Source organism: Corythoichthys intestinalis, chromosome 5 (genome assembly GCF_030265065.1).
Source record: "Corythoichthys intestinalis isolate RoL2023-P3 chromosome 5, ASM3026506v1, whole genome shotgun sequence".
Taxonomy (NCBI): Eukaryota; Metazoa; Chordata; class Actinopteri; order Syngnathiformes; family Syngnathidae; genus Corythoichthys; species Corythoichthys intestinalis.
The window spans coordinates 27,474,224-27,497,290 of record NC_080399.1 but is presented as its reverse complement, the minus strand read 5'-3'; the positions used below and the strand labels follow the sequence as shown (position 1 = coordinate 27,497,290).

The 23,067-nt window shown below is 39.1% G+C and overlaps 1 protein-coding gene across 1 annotated transcript in view; it reads right to left on the bottom strand.

Moving 5' to 3' along the window:
- The window catches only part of LOC130915883 (pleckstrin homology domain-containing family A member 7-like), a 162,126-nt gene that overhangs the window by 56,311 nt on the left and 82,748 nt on the right, over positions 1-23,067 (bottom strand). Inside the window, exons 5-7 of the mRNA XM_057836055.1 lie at positions 15,937-16,054; positions 5,120-5,227; positions 4,903-4,975 (exon numbers count right to left, since the gene is read on the bottom strand). Coding sequence (XP_057692038.1) covers positions 4,903-4,975; positions 5,120-5,227; positions 15,937-16,054 — 299 coding nt within the window. The remainder of the gene's footprint in view (positions 1-4,902; positions 4,976-5,119; positions 5,228-15,936; positions 16,055-23,067) is intronic.

Sequence of the window (23,067 nt, the reverse complement as noted above, 5' to 3'; positions counted from 1 at the left end):
CGACACGAGCGGCTATCTAGCGCCATGGCGCCATACAAGCTTAAACTCATCTCCAAATGAACCCCTGTCGCTTCAGAACAAGTCGATGGATTATTTTGTACGCCTTCGTGAAAACACAGAGAAATGGGCAACTTTTTTTAGGAAAACTACAAAGGTAAATAAGAACGCCCTGAAAGCCAGTTACTTTGTTGCTAAATCCCAAAAGTCCCAAACTGTGGCAGAGACGTTAATACTACCTGTCAGCAAAGCCATTGTCAGCGAGACGACCAGCCCTTATGTGCTTAAATGCATTGCTCAAGTCCCCTGTCTGATAGTTTTTCAAGCCTAATTGCTAAGCGTTTCACACTGAGTAAGTATAAATACTGAGAAATTATTTTATAATTAAATATACTATACAGAAAGTAATTTTGGAACATTTTGGTGTGGTGTGCCGCGAGATTTTTTCCAACGTAAAAACGTCCCGTGACTCAGAAAAGGTTGAAAAACACTGCTCTAGTCATCCTATCTTGATCTGTCGTCACAATCACAGCAGCGAATGTTGGCAATTTCTAGCCAATCACAGATAAGGGGGGCGGGCTGAGTAGCCGGTGCTGTGCCGAAAAATAGCCGCCCCGCGTGAAATGTCCACCTCCGACGGGAACGCTTATTCATAACGCTTTATTGAGCGTTTATTTGATTTATTTGTTTATTTATTTTATTGTTGAGCGCCCACACGTCACTCGTACAGCTTTTTCTTACCAATCGATGGACATGGAAACGATTTTCTTATACCGTGAATATATGTATTATTTTACTCTGCTTGAACTAAATGTCATAACTGTGTGATTGTCATTGAGATATGGTCGTGAAAATCTGTAGACTAATACATTTCTGTTCAAAGATGGTTATGTGGCCCAGTCCACGATTTGTTAGTAAAATAAAGTACTAGTATTTTGTCTAATTTATTTATTTAAAAGTGATTTTACAGTCGTAAATCCATTACTGTAACGAGTCCATGAAAACATTTGATGTTTTCACCTCAATAAAGCGTTATAAATAAGCGTTCCCGTCAGGGGGGACATTTCACGCGGGGCGGCTATTTTTCGGCACAACACCTGCTATTGTGTACTGCGATTGGATAGGGATTGCTCCGGTTACAGAAATGGCGATTGAGCGGCTCCTCCGTTGCTAATTCAAATTGGAATGGACATCCGTGTTTTTTTTTCAAGAAACTAAAGACGAACTCAAGCCATGACAAAGACACGGCCGAAAGTCAACATGAAGGGATAGCGCTGCCACCTCCTGCAGTTTCACTGACTGACACTATCATCAGAAAATATAACGGGTAAAAACGCCACTGTTACGGCTAAATTTACATTGAAGAAGTGTGCCCCCCCCAAAAAATGTAATGCCCCCCCTGTAATTTCTTTCTGCAGCCGGGTCTGATCTAACTCATAACTATTGCTTAATTGTATTTTTTTTTTGTTACTCTCGCATTTTCTCCGATATGTTAAATGATAAATAATCGATCCAAACAAGCAAAATTTAAAAAAAAAAAAAATAACGTTTAAAAGGGTAAATATATGAAAAAGAAAATCTCGACCACTCCTTGATGTCTGCCATTTCTGCATCGCGACCCTTGTTATATTACCATTTTTCACCCATAAAATCCCCCAAAAATCCAGCTGTGGCCATTCACAGCTGTGTCTTGACACTCAGTGATACATGCTACATGGAGTTTTTGGATCGAAACAAGGTAAGTACGCGATAATACCTCGTTAAAGTTATGGCGTCTGTAATTCTGCTCTCGCGTGCTCTCACCTCCAGTTAGGGTTTTGCTGTTTAAAAAAAACATTTAAAAAAAAAAAAAAAAAATGCTCTCCTGCTCAAAATTTTTCTTCCCCCAGAAAATTGAGATTTTAAGCTTTCCAAAAATGGATCACACATGCACATCGGACAATTTTGAAAGTTAGCTAAATTGGGGGTCTCAGAGCGAAACTTCAAGTCACCTGAGTGTTTTCCGCCATATACAATTTTTAGGAAAGCTTCAGTTTGTCTATGAATCCAATTATTTCGATTTGCTGCTGCCCCTGTGACCCGACCTCAGATAAGTAGGAGAAAATTGATGGATGGAAATTCTTTCAAAAAACAGATTGGGTTCAATCTTCCAGTTTCTAGTAAAAATTAATTAAACCAAGCAAACAATTGAGTGGCAATGTGAAGGTCGACAATTCACAAATATGCCACGCAGTCATTTTCCATCTTAATTATGTCTAAAAATAACACAGACTGAGGATTTGTTTCCACTGAGGGTATGTGTGAGTGTTTGTGTAAAACTGAACAATTATCAAATATAAAATGTCATAAAAAAGTCAAACACTCAGTGGCATCTGTGAACAGCTAGTGGCCTGGGTCACTTAAAAAGCAGGATTAGACAATTGTTTAAAAATAATACAAGGGCCTTTGGAGGAGACATTCCCTAAATGGCGGGTAACAAGGGCTGGTGTTCTTATCTCCACCCAGACAACACACGTGCGTGTGCACTGTGTAAAGTGCATGGGCCACACTGGAGCCAGAGACCTAAAAAGCAAAGGCCAAAATGTTTTTGAGGCACCTAAAGTAAAATAATTAAATGGGGAGAAGTCTTTTCATCATGTCGCCTGCAGACAAACCCCTTTGAAGTGAGAAGAACAGGGTGAGAAAAAGGGAAGAAAAGAGATAGAGAATTGATTTCCTTTTTGAAGGCAAGGAGGTGTGTTCTAAAGCATTTGATTGACATGATGAAGATGAAATGACACATAAAAGTCGCGGAGAGCAGATGGAGGCGGACGGAGGCAGAATTTTTTCATCTTAGCTAGACATTTTAGACAATTAATTACGCTTTCCAACACATTTCTGTCCCCAGTACTCACAGCAAGGCCCATAAAGGCATGCTTGGATGAATTTGATGTCGAAGAACACGCCTATAAAAAACACCTTGGGTACAACTTGTCAAAGAAAAGTGGATTTTATAACTGGAGAAAAACAAGAAATGAAGCAGAACTAACAAAACACGGACAAAAACAATATTGTATGGATAGACTACTGGATAGAATCTGCGCCACATAGTTTGAGATTATTGTTCACTCAGTCACCACAAACAGGTATTAATGAAGAGTTGCCCATATGTGGCAGCTATTTTTGGATGATTTTAGACTGAAATTTTAAAACCGACAGAATAATTTTTGGCAATTTAACATCAGTTCGTCTAGTCTTGTTCTCGTCTCGTTAGACAAAAACTGGCATTCGTCTAGTTATGTTTTGGCATAGACTTAACTATCAGTTGATGGGACACAGATTCGGGGCCAAGCCATAGCGGGGCTATTTTCAAAAACTTCAAATATTTTCAAAACCAAACCTTAGCGACCTAAAACCAAAACAGACACCTCCCTTAGACATAAATGAGTCTCCATGAGCAGCGACATCAAAAAATTCAAAGTCATTCCCTAATAAAATCTCGATTACCGGTAATTATTTTTTATACAAGGATAACAAAACTTAAAATTGCTATAAAATTTTACGCTAGATGTACAAAAAAATCACCAAATGCAGAGATAATCACCTATATTTTCAGGATCAATAGCAATATTTAACATATCAAGTTTTTGCTCAAAATAGCAACTTAATTATTTTTAATTTAGTAGCAAGTTTTCAACAGCTAATAAATCACCCAATTTAACATCAGGAACTTAATACTTGAGGAAAACATGCAGAATCAATCATAAATAATATGTAAATAGATTATTAATAAACTCTATATACAATCACAATTTATTATAGAATAGAATAGCCCTTTATTATCATTATACACTATATACTGTGAGCGAATGAGGCTAGCGGCCGCCTGGCGTAAAAGGAGCTCTTCTGGCAAAAAGTCTTGTGAATAAACGCTTAAATCCCCGAATACTTGAGGAAAGCGTCCAGAATCATCTTAATTTTACTCAACAAAAACAAAATTTGCATTTTTCTATATGCAATCACAACTTATTTAGGTTAAATTCCGCTATTGTGTAGGCATACAAAATCCAGCATGGCGGCCGTCACAAAACAAAGAGCTTTTTAAGTAGAAAACTCTTGCAAATAAATGCTTCAATTGCGGGATTTCTATAAATATGAATGTAAAACAATCTAGATTCTTGGTTAAAAGCTAAAAACAGGCCGTTATCGTTCATTTTACGTAAATATTTCAAGCCAAGGTTACGCTATTGTTTAATCCAACATGGCGGCCATCAAGAAACAAAGAGCCTTTTAAATTGAAAATTCTTGCAAATAAATGCTTAAATCGTGGAATTTGTATAGATATGAATGTAAAATAGTCTAGATGCTTGATTAAAAGCAAAAAACGGACTGCAGATATGAACGTAAAACAGTCTAGATGCTTGATTAAAAGCAAAAAAAAAAAAAAAGTTATCATTCATTTTAAATATATATTTATATATCTAAAGTTAGGCTAATTTTTTCCATTCATTTCATTGTATTCACAACATTTCAAGGTACAAGCATAGAGCAAAAAATATAATTACCTTGAATCCTCGACCAAATCACTCGAGACACTCCTGCCTGCTTGTATGCAATAAAACCTTTGTCCTATTTCCACCTAAATCTGGCATTAGAATGCAGCGTGTTTATCACAGTGAATAATGAAAGCAACCTCAACGCTCTATGGGTCGGCCCCCTACAGGAAGGCGTGGCGCAAATTGATGGTGGAGTCTATGGTTTTGGTCTCCCAAGACACGCTTTTAGCTTTTAGCATGGTCATGAAAAAAATTTTCGCTGACAAAATATTTTTGCTATCGTCATTTTGACGCAAACAACAATGTTCATGGCACAGAAAACGGTTTCATTTGCCAATTATTATCAGTTTAATAGTAAACAGGTTAATACCTTTATAGTAGAAGAGGCAAAAATCGGCCAAGACGAACCACTTTCTCTTCCATAGACGCATCCCAGAGCTGTCCTGCAAGGCAGAAAAGCGAAAACAAGAGTCAAGCCTTGATAACGAGCAGTAGGGAGGGATCGGCTGTCCTCTTTCAGCGGATTTGGGGCCGAACTTTTTGAACCCGCTCTCAGTAGTGCACATGTATCGTGTGGGTGTTCTGACCTGTTTGTACAGCCATCCTCGGACCACAACAGGCACATTTGGGTTCCTCTTAATAGCTTGATCTCGCTTGCCGAAACTGTGCACCCTGCTTCCACTGGAGCGAGAACCCTGACAGAAAAAACATGTATGTGTATGTCAAGTTACTTTAAATTAGTAATGTAATTTTGATTAGTAGCTTTACCTAAATTAACTGCTGCAGCTGGATAGGCAAAACAAACAACGAAATAATATTTAGGCGAGTTGAAGATAACATGAGGATGAAGACATGTTTTATTTTTCTTCTGATGAAAAACACAAACATATTGGGTTGTCCCTGCAGTACTGTACTTTGTCTTCCAGCATGGACCTTCACCCACGCGCCAGGGTGATCTTTTTCAGGATGGTGTTCTTGTTGCATAAGCGAAGCTACGCCAGACCCCCACATGTGTTAGACCACCGGCGACCACAGAACTCAATGAGCTTTTACCGAGTGAGAGCTTTCAAGTGCTTTAATGTGACCTGCGGGCCACAAAATCACAATGTGGAGAAAGAAGAAAACATTGGAAGTGCAGCACAATCCCTAATGCATATGAGGTCATACCTTTTTACACCTGCGCAACAGACTCTAGCATTGTTGAACAAGTCTTCACTTAAAGTAAATTAAGTTTAAAATTAAATTACATTTTTATTTAATATGAATAGAGGTAGTTCTACTAGTAATCATAGTCACCCTGACTGGTTATGACAAATAAAGATTGACAGATTTTTTGGATTAATAAGATTTTGATGTTACAATATTTTTTCCAATTTTTAATATTACAGAGGTTAATTGTTTAATTGATTCCTTTGCTGGAAACAGCATTCATTAGTATTCCCATCAGTTCACCCGAAAATACATGTCTACAAAACAGTTCCGCAAACAATGATCTATTTAGCATTGCCTCCGAGTGTATGTGTGTGTATTTATGCACGTACATGCCAGGAAGACCCAGCCTTGTAAATACACAGTGCACACATTTGACAAATCTCATTACACAATCCTCTGGCAATCTTCTTATAGGCTTCAGGCACTGTATGTATACACACACACACTCAGATTTAATAGACTGTATGATTGAGTGAGACGCTATAGTGAGAGTTGCAGTGGGAGTTTTCTACAGCAACAAGTGACTAATTTGGGTCTGATTGGTTACCAAAGCATAATGCAAATATACATTTTCATAAACTGTACAAACACAAACCCACACCGCGCACATACAATGTGAGAATGTTGTGAATATTTCAAACATGCTTGTGGACCGCTTTTAGCTGGGAGTCATCGTGGTGTTGCACAATCTCAACTCACTCAGCGAATCAGTCAGGTCAGTTACAATCCAAATTCTTTTCATTCTTTTAAAAAAGACAAACAGTTCCCAGTTGTATAAATAATATGTATGAGTCAATGAAGAGTCAATTAACTCATTCACTCCTAGCCATTTTCACCAGAGGAACCCCCTTCGCTCCCGGCCGTTTTACTGGATTTTGACTGATTTTGCAAGGCCCACAGAAAATCCTGTTCTATTGCTATATGAACATGGAACTAGGAGTGGGAACCTCTTGTTACCTCACGATACGATACGCGATAAAAAGCTCAACGGTTATTGATACATTGGTCAGGAAATCATTCTAGGATGTTCTACAAACAACTAATAAACAGAAAAACAAGCTTCTGCTGTGAATTGGAATGAGTTCATCACTAGTAGACGTTCAATCCATTTGAAGTGGGAGGGATGGCAGCGAATCATTCGCTGCCATCCCTCCCACTTCAAATGGATTGAACGTCTATCTATGGCCGTCATTGGCAGCCAATGCCAGGCAATGAAGTAATTTTGGGCCATTTAAGGTCATTTACCTGTTGATTTTCAGTTACTTCCTGTTGATTTTGTATTATTTTACGGGTCATTTCCTTTTTATTTTGAGTTACAGAACAGGAAGTGACCCGGGAATCACCCGAATGAATAGGCAGTGACTCAAACTCAACAGGAAATGACCTGTAAATGAACAGCATGTGACCTGTAAATGCCCCGAAAATCTTACAGAATGACTGCTAATGCTTCGGTTTCGGTCAGGAGCATATTGATAACCTTTTGGGATACAAAGTATCACGATATATCACCATTTTGATATTTTGTCACACCACTACATGGAACCCACCAAAAGAAAGATTAGACTCTCTTCTTTCAGCAGGAAAAAAAGGAAAAGTTCATATCTTTTTCCATTGTATAGATATCAGCATTAGAAAATAGCTTAGTTCGAGCAATTTTCTAATTTCTGATGAGAAACAGAGAAATTGAGATTTTTGTAAACGCATACATTCCAAACATAACTGACTTTAACACAGCTATTTTTTGCTTTTGTGACATCCCAAACATCTGAATAATGTTTTCCTTCTACAAAATAACATAATCAACAAGACAAATACAGCTTTTGATAGCAAAGTAACAATTTATTTACATATAACTAAACCATTGAACTGAGAGATGACGCTGTTGTGGCCACGGCTGTATCGGCAGACGGGGTAAATTTTTCCCTCATCAGAGCCTGTCTGTCTCATTATTTTTTTATCTTTCTTTTGTAGTGACAACTGTCTCATAACAGAATTCACCTAGGGAACTTGTGTGGGGCATGTGCCTTGTGTTTACATTGTTCTCCACTTTTTTCTCACGCTTCTTACTTCTTCCAACTTCCGTTTCCTGACTATTTCTCTTCATTCATTTCCTTTCATAGTCCAATATGAGTACTTACCAAATGCGCTACTGCCATCCAGTGGCCAGTTTTATTGCTTTAAAATGGATTTTGAGCATTGTGCTTTGAAACGAACTTGCATCTGAGCCTAGAAATGTCTCTTGTGAAAAAAAACGTAAAAGACGTAAAAATACTTTTTTGGGACACTGAAACAATTGAAAATACAACGTATTTATACGATTTTGGGAGCAAATGAGTTAAGAACATTGGCGTTCTCTAAATTCAATAGGTGTGATCATAAGTGTGAATGAAAGTTGTGTAGTATGTGCTGTATGATTGACCAGCGACCAGTCAATCTTGTACCCTGCTTTTTGCCCAAATAGTCCATTAGGGTAAATGTATGCCATTAAAAAAATAATAATAATAAAAAAAACATTCGTCTCTCTTTAAAGGTTGTGATTTTTCTTTAAGTTTAAAAAAAAGAGCTACTATTAGTTACCATTTTCAGCACTCAGTGCAAAAATCATATATTCTCCAATTATTTCAAGCACAAATGTTCCTGACTACATTTGCTTAAGCAAAGTTTTGAAACATGTCTAGTTACCACTGAACTTGCCTCAAGATATTCATCGGGGGCAAAAAAAACCTCCCACTGCTTCAATTTGAGAGGACGGACTGGCTCTGGTAAGCTTTTCAAGTCTGCTTTCAGTATTCACACAGAAACGTCGACTTTTACCAAATTTTTGAAGACGTTCCTTTCTAGTCTGACACGAAAAATCAAGTGGATGATACAGAAAGTTCTGGGTAGGTGCAATGCTTGAAAAACAACATATTTACATCTTTTTTTTTATTTATAGGTTTAAAGCAGGGGTGTCCAAACTTTTTGCAAAGGGGGCCAGATTTGGTATGGTAAACATGTGGGGGGCCGACCCTGGCTGACGTCCTTTATGTTGAACAATATATTTAAGCAAATTTTAGCGAGCCATTATGTGTGTCACATTTGCTTTATTTTTTATTTTTTTAATTAATAATTTCAACAATCTCGCAACTAGTCTTTGTGGCTAAGCTTTCGACTCTCGGGCTCTTGTGAAACAGTGCTGCTGTAACATTAAACTAGCTTCAAGTTGCTTCAATTTCTCGCTACGTATCTTCCCTGTAATCTTGTCATACATGTCAGCGTGTCTTGTTTGCTAAAATCGCCATACATTGAACGCTTTAAAAACAGCAACTGTCTCTTTGCAAATGAGACAAACACAGTTGTTGCGGATTTTAGTGAAGAAAAAGTCCAATTTCCACCTATTCTTGAAGTGTCTGCCACCACAGTCAACTTTTTTTTTGTTGATTGTCGCCATTTTAGAAAATTGTGAGTAAAAGGTCACACGGGGTAATGGTGCTTAGAATAATGTTGCTTTTTAATGGGTAAATGAGGAGCAGCATTTAGTGTGTAAGCTACCTCATATGCTATTAGCAGTACTGCTAACCAATTTATTAAGTCTGTGTGCGGGCCAGACGTTAGTGATTTTATGACAGAGGCTGGGGGCCGGATGAAATTTGACCACGGGCCGCATTTGGTCCCCGGGCCGGACTTTGGACATGTCTGGTTTAAAGAATAGACGATGAGGTTGTCTACTGCATCTCGAAGCAATGGAAGCACAACAAATTTATATTCTTTGAAGCACGATTAGAGTTGAAGAGAGTGATTCTTGGTGAAGAGTTTTATTTTTGCAGAGCCTCAACATGTCTGAAAATCCAAGATTTCTGTGAGTGTATGTAAGCTAAAGATTTGGAAAATAATCAATATTAATCAATACGTATGTGGGTATGCTGGATCACTGGGTATGATGCAATTGACGGGGGAAATCTAGATTAATTTCAATGCATTGGTGGGTATCGGTAAAATCTGATGCAAGCGCCATTTTATTCACATTAAATTTCATCCATCTGCTGCCCTCCAGGCGCAATGAACGAATGCGCCATCATTATTTCATATTTTATATTGAATACAGACGGAAGCCATAAGGCACACACAATAAAATACTAGTAAAACAGCGTGGACGTTCACGCAAGCAGCATTGAGGAGGCTTCTTTATTTAATGCACCTGCAACGTTCAAATCGTATGTTTGGAAACACTATGGATTTGCAAAGAAAGCTCAACAAAACATCCGTCATTTTCAAAGAATACTGGGTTAACATGCCGTACAATGGCAGCATGACAAACATGCAAACCCACTTAAAAACAAAGTCTACTGCCTCACCGTTTTGTTCCTCGTAGGACAATGGAGAAAAACCAAGAAAATTGGGTCGGGACCAGAAAATTGGCGCGTTTTATTTTGGAGGTCTTCTCGCAGCAAATTGTGACCGTGCAATGGCTATAACTAAAGGCCATATAACTAAGACCGCAAACCTTATAATGTAATGGAGCTGGAATTAGAAGCCGGAACTTCTAATTTACACTTTTGTGAATTTCACAATGACTCATCTTTCTAATTTTGAAATTCAAATTTGTCTGATCTATTAATCTATATCCATACCTATAATATATCTATAGATAGAGACCCTACTCACCTACGTCACAAAATGACGTGTCGCTGTATCCGGCCGCCATATTATCCGTATTTTTTAGACCTATTCTCATTGTTTTCAATTAGTCGTGCAAGTTATAGAGCAATTCATGGAAGCCCCGGTGTTATCTGACGCTGTAAACTCATTGGATGCATTGCATAAAAGGCGTTATGTGGAAAAGCTTCAGTTTATCCATTCACCAGATCCATATTTGATGCCTAAATCGATGTTTTTCGACCCGCTGTCTTCGCCGTCTTTGCCTGACATCTGCTACCCTGATATTTACAACTATCTTGTCCACACAAAATCAGCCTATTCTCACAAAAGTTTGAAAAACTTGAAGAGCTTGGAGGCTTATAAATACTTCGTTGCTGGTTGGGTGAAACAGGTCCTCGTCCACGAAAATTCTGCAGGAATCTATCTTGTGCTCGGGAAGGTGAGTTACGAAATTTTCAATTCAAAATCTTTTGTTCTTGCTAACATCCACTGTCAAGTCTAATGTATTTCATGTCATTTGTCAATGGAGCTAGGGCTTTTAATGTTTATATGGTTTAGCGATAGCACTCTCACTACATACATATATAATATGTAATAAATATGAAGTGCGATAGCACTACTCCAGATTGTCCCTAGTTGAATTTATTTTTTTGGCTTTTGACCTCAATAGTGAAATTGTAAATTAATTGTATGACAACAGCCTTATAATTATATATTTTCAGGTAGTTCATTCACAACGTCCGAGTGTATGTTGTCGGCGATTAGCCTAGCAATGATCTTAATTGTGGTTGTCAGCCCAAAACCCTCTAAATATATATTAAATGCATCTTACCAGATATAAAATGACTACTTCATAATCTGTGGTAGTCGTTTGGAGCCCAGTTTTCTCGTTGAATTGCAGCAGTCCATCTCGCTCTCCTCTCCGGGTCTCTTGGAATACGGTAAAACTTCACGTCTCTCCGTCTATCTTCTCTGTTTTATCAACCGACCGCCACACAAGATTTCACCATTTTGATTATTAATGTTAACGAGCAGAAAAACACGCCATAATAGGAGGAATTTACAAAGCACTAATGCATTAACATGTCGAGTAGACGGACAACATGGCGCAGGGGCGTGGCTGTGACGTCACGTGAGTAGGGTCTATATACTTTGACTGTGTGCGTGTGTTCGTTCCCTATGGACTCCGAAACGGCTGGGCAGATTTTGACAAAATTTTACACAGTCGTACTTTGTGTTTCTGGAAGTGCTCTTAGATGGTATGATATTTGCAGGCCTCCATTTAGTGTGAAATATTAATTTGAAATTCAAAAAATTAGTACAGAAAACTCATGATTGTGGCGGCAACAGCGCCATCTCATGTTGCGATTGCAACGTTGGCTTTCAAACTATACGGTTTCATATACAAATGTTAATATGTTGTGATGATACCTTGTGGCTTTGAGTACTTCACAACACTGGATTTTTTAAAAAATTACAATTTTCTGTAATATTACTAAGGGATTCATTTCGGTTGGATATGTTATCTCTATAGATGCGAGTTTGTGTGGCGGCTGTCTATGTGTTTGTGTTTTATGGACGTCGAAATGGCTGGGCGGATTTTTACAAAAATTTAATCAGTTGTACTTTATGTATCTAGGAGTGTTCTTAGATGGGTTTGATCTCTGGAGGCCTCCACTTAGTGCAGAAAATTAATTCAAAACTCCAAAAATTAGCATAGAAAATGCCAATTTTCACTTTCATAATGTCACTTTTATTATATTCCAAGGAAGCACAGATGCCAAAGTATGATTTCTTTACAACCTATGCAAGAACTCAAATGTGTCTACTAAATTGGATGACAAAAGGTAGGCTAATCATCCCCTGTGATGTGTTCAAAGTGGATGATACACACAGAAAAACAACACTGAAGACTAACTGGGGCGCAGCAGGAATTCCCTAAACGGAACCGGCTTTGATGCTTCCCGTCGAGGTGGCGCCGCCTGCTCATGCAGGTCGCAAAATATGAACAGAGTGGCGGAGAAAATGAGAGCTCGGGGGGTTGAATTGCGACACATCACTCAAGGTAGAATGAGCTATGACGCGGGTCCGTGAGCTCACTCTGATGTTTTTGTCAGTGGCGGAATGAATGTGATTTATTTCTGCATAGCACTGTGCCATGCAAAGGGGGCGGACTCATCTTTCCTCTGAAACTCACAATGAGACAGTTAAATTTCCCCTGATGTTCTAAAACACCTGGGGGTGCAAGTGACATATGGGGCAAACAGAGGGCACAGTTATGGTGGCGGTGCGTCTTGACGGATGCGCCGTCACTAACTCACTGTACCCTGAGACACACGTTCAATCTTGGGCTGAAGCACCTGTTGATTAGACCCAATGTCACGCCCACGTGGATAGGAACATGAATAGACGTCAGCTGAAACAAGTTCAGGGGTTCTTAGTTTATGACAATTCCAATTTTGTGGGGTTTTTTGTATTTTTTGTGAGAAAACACACAATTAATGCTTTTCTCAAAAATAACTGTCATATGTACTTTATATGCTGTGTGTAGATAGATTGATAAAACAGATAAGAGACAGATTTTGAAATTGAGTGAAAATGGAGTGCCGAGTTGTTGAGGTGGTTGCAGCTCAACGTTGCATTCGTAGGAAGAATTGACGGAGAATAAGTTGTCCTTTAGCCAAAACTTGGTGTGTTTAATTTCCACTGACATGCGGATACATCCGCTCTCATTGCTGTCTTCACAGGCAATCCCACAAATCAAAGTCATCAAAGTCAAACAAGAAGAAGTAATAAAAGTAGCACTCTTGACAATTAAGTCCAATCCTGCCATCTTGTGGCGAAAAGTTAATATGTCAATAATAACAAGCAATAGGAGCATTATTTCCACATCAACTGAGGACACATTTATGAATACAAAACATTTCCTCCACCATTTCTCTCAACACTGGTGAGTGAACAGAATGGAAGACTAAACAAGAAAGTTGGCTTTGAAGTGATCAGGCGCACATTTTGTGACAAGAAAAAAGGAAAATCTGATGTGAAGTGACGTGGAAATTCTGGAGCCTTCATATTTTTTTTATCATGTTGGTAGCACAGTGACAGCTGCAAGGCCAAACAGACAATCAAGCCAAAAGAAAAGGAATCAAACAAGTGCTATTGTGTGTGCGTGTGCTAGCTTGCGAGCACGCATGAATTGAATCCATTCAGTTACACACAAAAACGAATGATGCACATAAGCAGTTTTTGAATCATCTTTGAATTCTGCCCAAATTATTTTTCTATTTGTATCGTTTCTGTCGTAAAATGGATGTGCAAAAAAGAAAAAACTTGTCGTTAAGCACGTCTGAATCACAGTTCCAAAGTTCAAAGGTCAAATCTCTAGTTTGCGTGTTCTCCCTATTTTGAGTTTTTACACCAGCTACACCCTTGGCTTTATTGAAGAACTGCCTGTCAGTGTAAATACAGTGGTACCTCGACATACGATCACTTCGATACACGATCTTTTCGACATCTTACGTAAAATTTGACTCGCCATTTGTTTCTACATCCGACGACATGCTCGAAATACGACGACATGACAGCACGGCAAACGAACGCATGGCGGATTTTCTTGTGTGAGAAATCAACACAGGTTTCAAAAACGGTACAGTTGGTGAAACAAAGAAAAAAATGATGCTTACCTTTGAAATGAAAATGCAAATTATAGAAAAACATGAGCGTGGAGTTGCGCATCCGTGAGCTGGCTCAACAATACAGCTCCACGGTACTCTTCCGACCACCGACAATTATTACTGTGGCAACATCGCCAAGGAAATCACCAGCTTCGTCACGTTTAATCATTTACAGTGCCCTCCATAATTATTGGATTTATAATAATTATGTGTTTTTTAGGTTCAATTTTTTTTTTCTAAATAATATGGGACCTTAATGAAAGAAAAGAGAAAAATCCAACCTTCAATACAAGTGCATTTATTCAGTGGGGAAAAAAATCCCACATAAAGAAATAATTATTTGACATCAAATAATGTGTGTCAGAATTATTAGCACCCCTGGTGTTAATACTTTGTACAACCCCTTTTGCCAGCAAAACAACACCTAATCTTCTCCTATAATGTTTCACAAGATGGGAAAAGAGAGAAAGAGGAATCTTCAGCCATTCCTCTTTGCAGAATCTCTCTAAATCATCCAGAGACCTGGGTCCTCTCCTCTGTACTCTCCTCTTCAGCTCACCACACAGGTTTTCAATGGGGTTGAGGTCTGGGGACTGAGATGGCCATGGGAGGAGCTTGATTTTGTGTCTGGTGAACCATTTCTGTGTAGATTTGGCCATATGTTTAGGGTCATTGTCTTGCTGAAAGACCCAGTGATGACCCATCTTCAGCTTTCGGGCAGAGGGCAACAGATTTTGATTTACAATGTCCTGGTATTTCAAAGCATTCACGATGACATGCACTCTAACAAGGTTCCCAGGGCCTTTGGAAGCGAAACAGCCCCACAGCATCACTGACCCACCCCATACTTCACAGTGGTTATGAAGTGCTGTCTACACGCCAACAAGCTGTTTGGGAGGCATGCACAGAGAAAACCTTTCCTCACTCACAATCATAAACGCAAACATCTGGAGTTCGCCAAGCGGTATTGGGGCTTCAACTGGGACCGTGTGCTTTGGTCAGATGAGACCAAGCTTGAGCATTTTGGAAACAAACACTCTAAGTGGGTCTGGCGTACCACGAAAGATGCGCATGCTGAAAAGGAGCAGAGGACCGAGGTCTCTGGATGATTTAGAGAGATTCTGCAAAGAGGAATGGCTTAAGATCCCTCTTTCTGTCTTTTCCCATCTTGTGAAACATTATAGGAGAAGATTAGGTTTTGTTGGCAAAAGGGGGTTGTACAAAGTATTAACACCAGGGGTGCTAATAATTGTGACACACATTATTTGATGTCAAATACAGTAATTATTTCTTAAAGAACTTATCCAACACAAAACGCTCATTGTCCTCCGCCGTTGACTGTGCTCTCAAGAAAACGAAAGTATTTTCTCTACCGCACCGACCTATCTCACTGTGACATCAGCCCCGCGATGCGTTCAGGTACAGCAAAAAGTGACCGCCACATTAGAATCCGGTTCGTTACATTATTTACAGGAATCATTATTAATTATTAATATTATTTCGATTGTTATTCATAACTTATTTGTTTTGCTATGTTTAATTGCCATTTGTAATAGTACCAGCAGTATTTATTAAGGATTTAGTGTAGGTTATTGGGCTGTGGAACAAATTAATGGAATTCTAATGTATTCCAATGGGAAAATCCTGCTCAACATATGACCATTTCGACTTACAAACAAGGTCCTGGAACGAATTAACTTCATATGTAGAGGTACCACTGTATCGAGTTTGTCTGTGTCTGCCCAATACTGGATATCAACCAGGCCTAAATGCAACTTGCGTCTCAACCTCAGTCAGCTGCAATACCCACAAATTGTGAAAAACAGCAAGTAATTGATGCCTGTACATTCATTATTTTTTTATGCTTGCCTCACACTGACCTTGGAGGTGGAGGGAGCATCCACTGTGGAGGAGGTGGTAGCAGTTGAGACCTCGCTAACGGTGGTGCTGGAGAGCTGCTCGATGCCAGGTTGGGACATTACACGAGGACACGGCAGCCTGCAAACAGAAGCATCGTGATGCCCAAACCAAACTCAATTGTTGTTTAACGCTAACAGCTTCTATTTCATTGGTTTTAGACAGCAGACAAACATGTCTAAATTATTAATTGGGTGCCTGTATACTTGTGTATTTTCTGGCTTGTTTCAAATGGAGTATATCACAAGTTTTAATCCTGGTTGAAAAAGCAGTTTCTGCTCGTGCAACCGAATTTTAAATAATCTAATGTATTTTAAGATAAAAGATTTGTTGTGTTTGATAGAACAATATATCTGGATTCTGTCATAGCTGTTTCATCCCGCAATATGCCCCTGGACCACTTTTAATTTGTCCGTTTTACCCCTGAGACTCCTGTTTATGGACACATCGCAACTGCTTTTGTTTCTACCCGGCCATAAAAACAACTTAAGTAATTACCGTATTTTCCGCACTATAAGGCACACCGGATTGTAAGGTGCAACTTCAATTAATGAGATATTTTAAAACTTTTTCCATATATAAGGCGCACCGCATTGTAAGGCGCATAGAATAAACGCTACAGTAGAGGCTGGGGTTATTTTATGCATCCATGAGACGGTGTTGCGCTAAAGGGAATGTCAACAAAGCAGCAACACAACAGCAAGGTAAAACATGTAGTGCAACATTTATATCACACAGTGGAGGGGAACTTTTTTCTTTTCCACAGTCACCCTTTTTGTGTTAGATGGGTTATAATTTTTCCACTGCTTTGCAATGTATGCACTGTATTTGACCGGAGCATGTATAAAGGCCAAAAACACCTATGACTATACCTGCTGCTTATATTTATATCTTATACATTATACCTGCCGTTTTATATATCCCAGTATGGACTGCGCACTACTTCTTCTTCAGGGGGAAATGGAGTCGGCGGCTGTGTGTGTGTGTGCGTGTATGAATGCAAACATGGCAAGCAAGGAAGATTTGATGATGAAGAGTGTTATTTGTGATTTTTCTTATTATAATGGTGCAATTTTGTAAGCGCTTTTTTGTTTGCAAATTTGTATAAATTTGTCAAAAAAAAACAAAAAAAAAACTGTTGCAGCTCAATATTGATTCATATATAAGGCGCACAGGATTATAAGGCGCACTGTCGGCTTTTGAGAAAATTTGAGGCTTTAGGTGCTGCGCCTTATAGTGCGGGAAATGCGGTATGTTGATTATTCTATATCATTTTTTTGCTTAGAATTATAATTTGATGTCTATTATTTAATTTAGAATAGAAACACGACTTGATAAAAGTTCTTCACTCACGTTTTTAACTTTTAAACAAATCACGTCACAATGAAAAAAATTGTGTGCTATCTCATAACTATCGTTAAATTGAATTTTGTTTTTGTTACTGTCACATTTTTCTGATATTTCAGATGATAAATAATCGATCCAAACAATTAAAATATTAAATAAATTTTTTTTAAAAACTTTTAAAATGTTTAAAAAGAGAATCTCAACCACTCATTTTGTCCGTGATTTTTGTCTCGCGCTCCATGAGAAATAATTGCTTTTAAGTATAAAAGCCAAACAAAGCCCGGCTGTGCCCATTCACAGCTGTGTCTTACAGGTGATACATGCTACACCTACATGAGTTTTTGTATCGAAATAAGTAGGCGATAATATCTAGTTAAAATCAGTGTGTCTTTAACTGTGCTCGCGCATGATCGCGCAACAAGTTACCGGAAATGTAGCGCGAGCCAGAAAAAAAGAGTTACGTTGCAGTCAAACGCGAGAAGAAGTACCGACATAGCAGGCTAACTGACTAGAATCCTATCCATTATCTTTTCGACCTGTGTTGCCGTTTGTATTGCTTATCATGGGATTATATCGATGTATTAGATACATTAGATGCTTAAGTTTTAAAGCCTAGGTCCCAGGATTTGAGGCTAAACACAATAGATGGATGGATAGATCAATATTTTTATTGGGAATTCTCCATTAACAATCACATTATTGCCTGCATTACTTTTCAGAAGTCATCATGCCACATACAGTACAGTGTACTCACAAAAGTGAGTACAACCCTCGCATTTCTGCAGATATTTAAGTATATCTTTTCATGGGACAACACTGACAAAATGACACTTTGACACAATGAAAACTAGTTTGTGTGCAGCTTATCTAATAGAGTTGAGTTATTTTGAGGGGGAAATAAATTAAAATATAACCACTAATATCTAAACCCCTTGCAACAAAAGTGAGTACACCCAACATCCTGAAACTGAGCTGCAGCACAGTGGCTAAGATTATCCAGCGTTTTAAAAGAGCTGGGTCCACTCAGAACACGCCTCTGGTTGGTCGTCCAAAGAAGCTGAGCGCATGTGCTGAGCGTCACATCTAAATGTTTTCTTTGAAAGATCGTCGCAGGAGTGCTGTCAGTATTGCTGCAGAGATTTAAGAGGTGGGGGGTCAACCTGTTAGTGCTCAGACCATACGCCGCACTCTACAGTACATCAAATTGGTGTGCATGGCTGTCACCCCAAGAGGAAGCCTCTTCTGAAGACGGTACACAAGAAAGCCCGCAAACAGTTTGCTGAAGACATGTCAACAAAGCACATGGACTCCTATGGTCTGATGAGAAAAAGATTAATTTGTTAGGTTCCGATGGTCTCAAGCGTGGGGTGGCAACCAGGTGAGGAGTACAAAGATAAGTGTGTCATGCCTACAGTCAAGCATGGTGGAGGGAATGTCATGGTCTGAGGCTGGATGAGTGCTGCAGGTGTTGGAGTTACATTCCATTGAGGGAAACATGAACTCCAACATGTACTGTGAAATACTGCAGCAGAGCATGATCCCCTCCCTCCAGAAACTGGGTCGAAGGGCAGTTCCAGCATGACAAAGACCCTTAACACACCTCCAAGATGATCACTTCTATACTGAAGAGGCTGAGGGTAAAGGTGATGGACTGGCAAAGCATGTCTCCAGACTTGAACCCAATAGAACATCTTTTGGGGATCCTAAAGCGGAAGGTGGAGGTGTCTCAAATATCCGGCAGCTCCGCAACATCGTCATGGAGGAGTGGAAGAGCATTCCAGTGACAACCTGTGAAGCTCTGGTCAACTCCATGCCCAGGAAAGTAAAGGCAGTTCTGGCAGACAGACACTTGAAACAGGAAATATACCAAAATAAAAGCATAAATGGAAGCCATGGCGAATTACAAAATGAAAAATAGTCGGTTAACAGAAAAATTAGGCTTCGGTTATTTACAGATCTACACAGTGGCGCTGAGAAATTAAGCAAAATGATCCAGAGAAATACTGTATGAGATGTTTAGGGATGCTATTATAGATGTAGGGAGGATAGTGTGGTCAAGGAGGCCCACATCTTTGTGACAGATGACATCAAACACGACCACAAGGCGGTTAACGACTTTAAAAAACAGAGTCTGTCAAGGATGAGCGCAAAAATGAGAGTGAAAAGGCTGACAATGTGGAGTGACGCTGCTGCGAGTCAGTACATGGTAGGTTTTGTTTATCAGACTTCATAAGTGTGTTATGGAAGATCTTTTTTTTGTTAATGTCATTATTCATCATTTCTATTGCTTTCATTCACGAGAATAAATCAACATTTCATGACTTGATAATGTTGCCCCACAAGGCTCAACGTAGTTTCTATGGCTCTAAGCATGGTAAAAGGGAGAGTGATGGAGAGATTGGCTTCCTCTCCCTGCCCTCAGATGAGCCGTGAACTCTGGAAAAAAAACTTCCACAACGCCAAGGACATGGTTGAGTATCTGGCTGAGAAGGATGGCACGGCCCTGAAGTAACAGTTACATAATTTTTTTCATACAAGTGGATGTGTCTTTTCACCCAACGACTATGAAATGACAAGGATTGGGGAAATCCTCTTCAAGAGATAGAAAAAAAAAAAAAAGTTTCTGTTACAAATTGTTACTAGAACTGTTAGTTATTCATTATGTACCAGGGTGGGTGTCCAAAATCTTAGAAACTTGGTTTAAAAAATGTCAAATATTTTTAACTCACCTGATTTGACCTACCTTTCAGGTGTCAAAAAAATGCCCTCCTGTTCAATTTTTTTTCTTCTACCAGAAAATACAGATTTTAAGCTTTTCAATGATGTGTCACACATGCATATAGGACAATTTTAAAATTTGACCAAATTAGGGGTCTCAGAGCGTAGCTTCAAGACACCTGAGTGTTTTCCGCCTCCTGTTAACATTGCACCATCTCAATGACTATTGATTAAGTTGTTTTGATGTTGAAAAGGCGTCTAGACTTTCAGTAGTAAACACACAGATGAAAAACACAACTTCGCCAGACTGGCATGGTTAAAACATCACAGAGATTAAAAAGAAACCCAAACTGACTAGAATTTTAATGTCTGCAGGAAGGAAATGAGGCAAGAGTGAAGACTTTGAAGTGGCCTGCGAGGGAGGCAAGAAGCAGGCAGGCGTCACACTCGCTGGGACACCATTTACCAAAAAAAAAAAAAAAAAATCCACTCCGAGACAAACCACATTAGCGCAGCTCGGGAATTTCAAATGCTTCTCTTTGCTCACCTCTCTCAGGGAAATGTTCAATATATAGTCATCGTTCAGCATCAGCCTACGCAGTGTCTACTTTTTTAGTGTGTTCACGCCATTCACACTCCTTATAATGTTCATTTCATTTGCCAGGATCGTTCGATTTCCTAGCTAAATAAACACACGGCACACTTCAGAAATTCTACTTTAATTGGAGCCGAGATAAAGAGCACAAGCTTTATTGTGTTAATATTGTTCTAGAACTATGCAGTATAATGTGATGACTTCTTTTGACAATTGATATTATTGATGACCCCTACAATGTACACTAGAAATGAATAAGCAGATTAGAAGTAAAAAGTGACAAAAGTCGACTGCATGCTCAGGACAAAGTAGGATTTGCACTTCAATTATTCATGAAAAGGCCAAAATATTTCAACAAACGTTAAAGAAACATGTTTTGGGGAAATAATTCTAAAATGCATCTCAATGTTTAATGGGAGATTTCCCCATTTAACTTGATGATTTACGCGTCGCAAATTTGTTCCTATTTTGCTTTCTGTATTCATCATTGCCAATCCCGAGACCAGTTTCCAGTCTTCGTCCAGGTTGCTACAGCTCTGTACGCTCCGTAAACTAAGACTGCGCCAACTTTGACAAACAGTCTGAATTATGTCTACCACTCAAGCAAAAAAAAATGTTATGAATCTCCAAGGATTCAAGACAACAAGAGAAGCAAAACAAGGATATGCATTAATTTGGCATGGTTTTTGCTACATTATTTAGCATGTGCATCCATTGACCGGGGCATAGGTAAAGTCTTTACACGTGTGTATATTTCATCGATAATTGAAATTAAGATGGATCGAGCAATTATATCGTGTGTGTGGATGCTGTTAATGCATTACAATATTACATATTTCTTTGCCATCGTGTTTATACATAGAGAAAAGTAGCCCTCCCTCACTTCCGTCATGGTTAGGGATGGGAATCGAAATCCAATTCCAATTCGGAACCGGTTCCGAGTGTTTCGAGGCCTCGACATCACAATGAAAAAGCCTTAACGATCCCCTTAACGATTCCTAAAGACGTGTATTGCGTCGTGACGTGTGTTGTTGTCCAGACGCATCAAACTAGCATGGCGCCAAGAACCACTCGCTCCAAAGTTTGACTACACTTCACCAGGAAAGAGTGTGAAAATGAAAGGTTACGACGGGTAAGCACGAGCATTGCAGCCATAAACATAACAATGACAGCACGTAGGTTCAAACGCTCGAAAGTGTGTCTTCACTTCACGAGGAAAAATTACAACAAAGCGACTTGCAGTCATTGCAAGGTGGAGATAACTGCATCGAGAGGGAATACGACTGCGCTGTCCTCAGAGAGGCTAAGGCTCAGTCCTGGCTATACAGCTAGCTAAACTCCCAAATGACGATGCAGATGCAAATCAATTTCGTCCCCAATAACAAACAGGTTTGCATCAACATAAATCAGCGATGATTAGCTGCTAATAACAGTAATAACAAATGGTTAGCATTCGTTCGCTAGCATTAGCACATCGTTCAACCCACTACACAACTGGATTTAAGTGCGAGTGGAAACACAACAACAACAACACAAAAGATGATACATACAGGCGTTGCCTCTGTAGATATTAACATTGACAAAGAACGTAGGCTCGTAGAAGTGTTTCCCTCTCTCACTAACTCGCTCACTCACTTGGATGCGGCATTTCTTCTTTGGGTGTAAGCGCGCTCTTCTTCACGTGAGCGCGTTCTTCTTCGCGTGAGGAAGCGCAAGGGCGCCCCCACTTGAGCATGTAAGCGCCACAAAAACTAAAAGGCATGCATTTCAATGTAATGGTAAAATAATACACGTTAACCCAGCAGTCCCCAAACTGCGGCCCGCGGCCCAAATACAGCCCGCCTCCACATTTGGTCCGGCAATTTTGAATTTTTTTTTTTTCTCAATCGTGTTATTTATTTCCTGGCCTTTTCCTTGAAGAATTCAGAGAGGGTTATTTAGTTATTATCTATTTAATTAATAGTGTTTTTATTATTAATAATAATAATTATTATTATTATAAAGAATCCAGAAAGGGTTATTTGATTGTGGCTTTCTGAAAAACAATCATTTTTTACATTTATGCACTTCTGCAATCGTCACACTTTTTCTGTTACAAACTGACCCTGGCCCCTCATCAGAGAAGGGAAAAGTTATGTGGCCCTCACAGGAAAAAGTTTGGGGACCCCTGCTTTAACACATATTGCCGAAGGCAGAACAAAAACCTATCTGCCAATATATACCAATATTTTTTATTTCTATTAGATAAATGTTTCAGTAAAATGTTACACATTCTTGTGTATTTGCCACTTATTGCCACAGTTAACATTGAGGCTTTGGGCCTCTTTTGATCTCGTTGTGAGTTTGTAAGGTTGTGACTTCTGATTAAACAAACTCGATGCCAATCAAAACGTTTGTTCTTCTTTTTCCCCAAATTAGAATCGATAAGAGAATC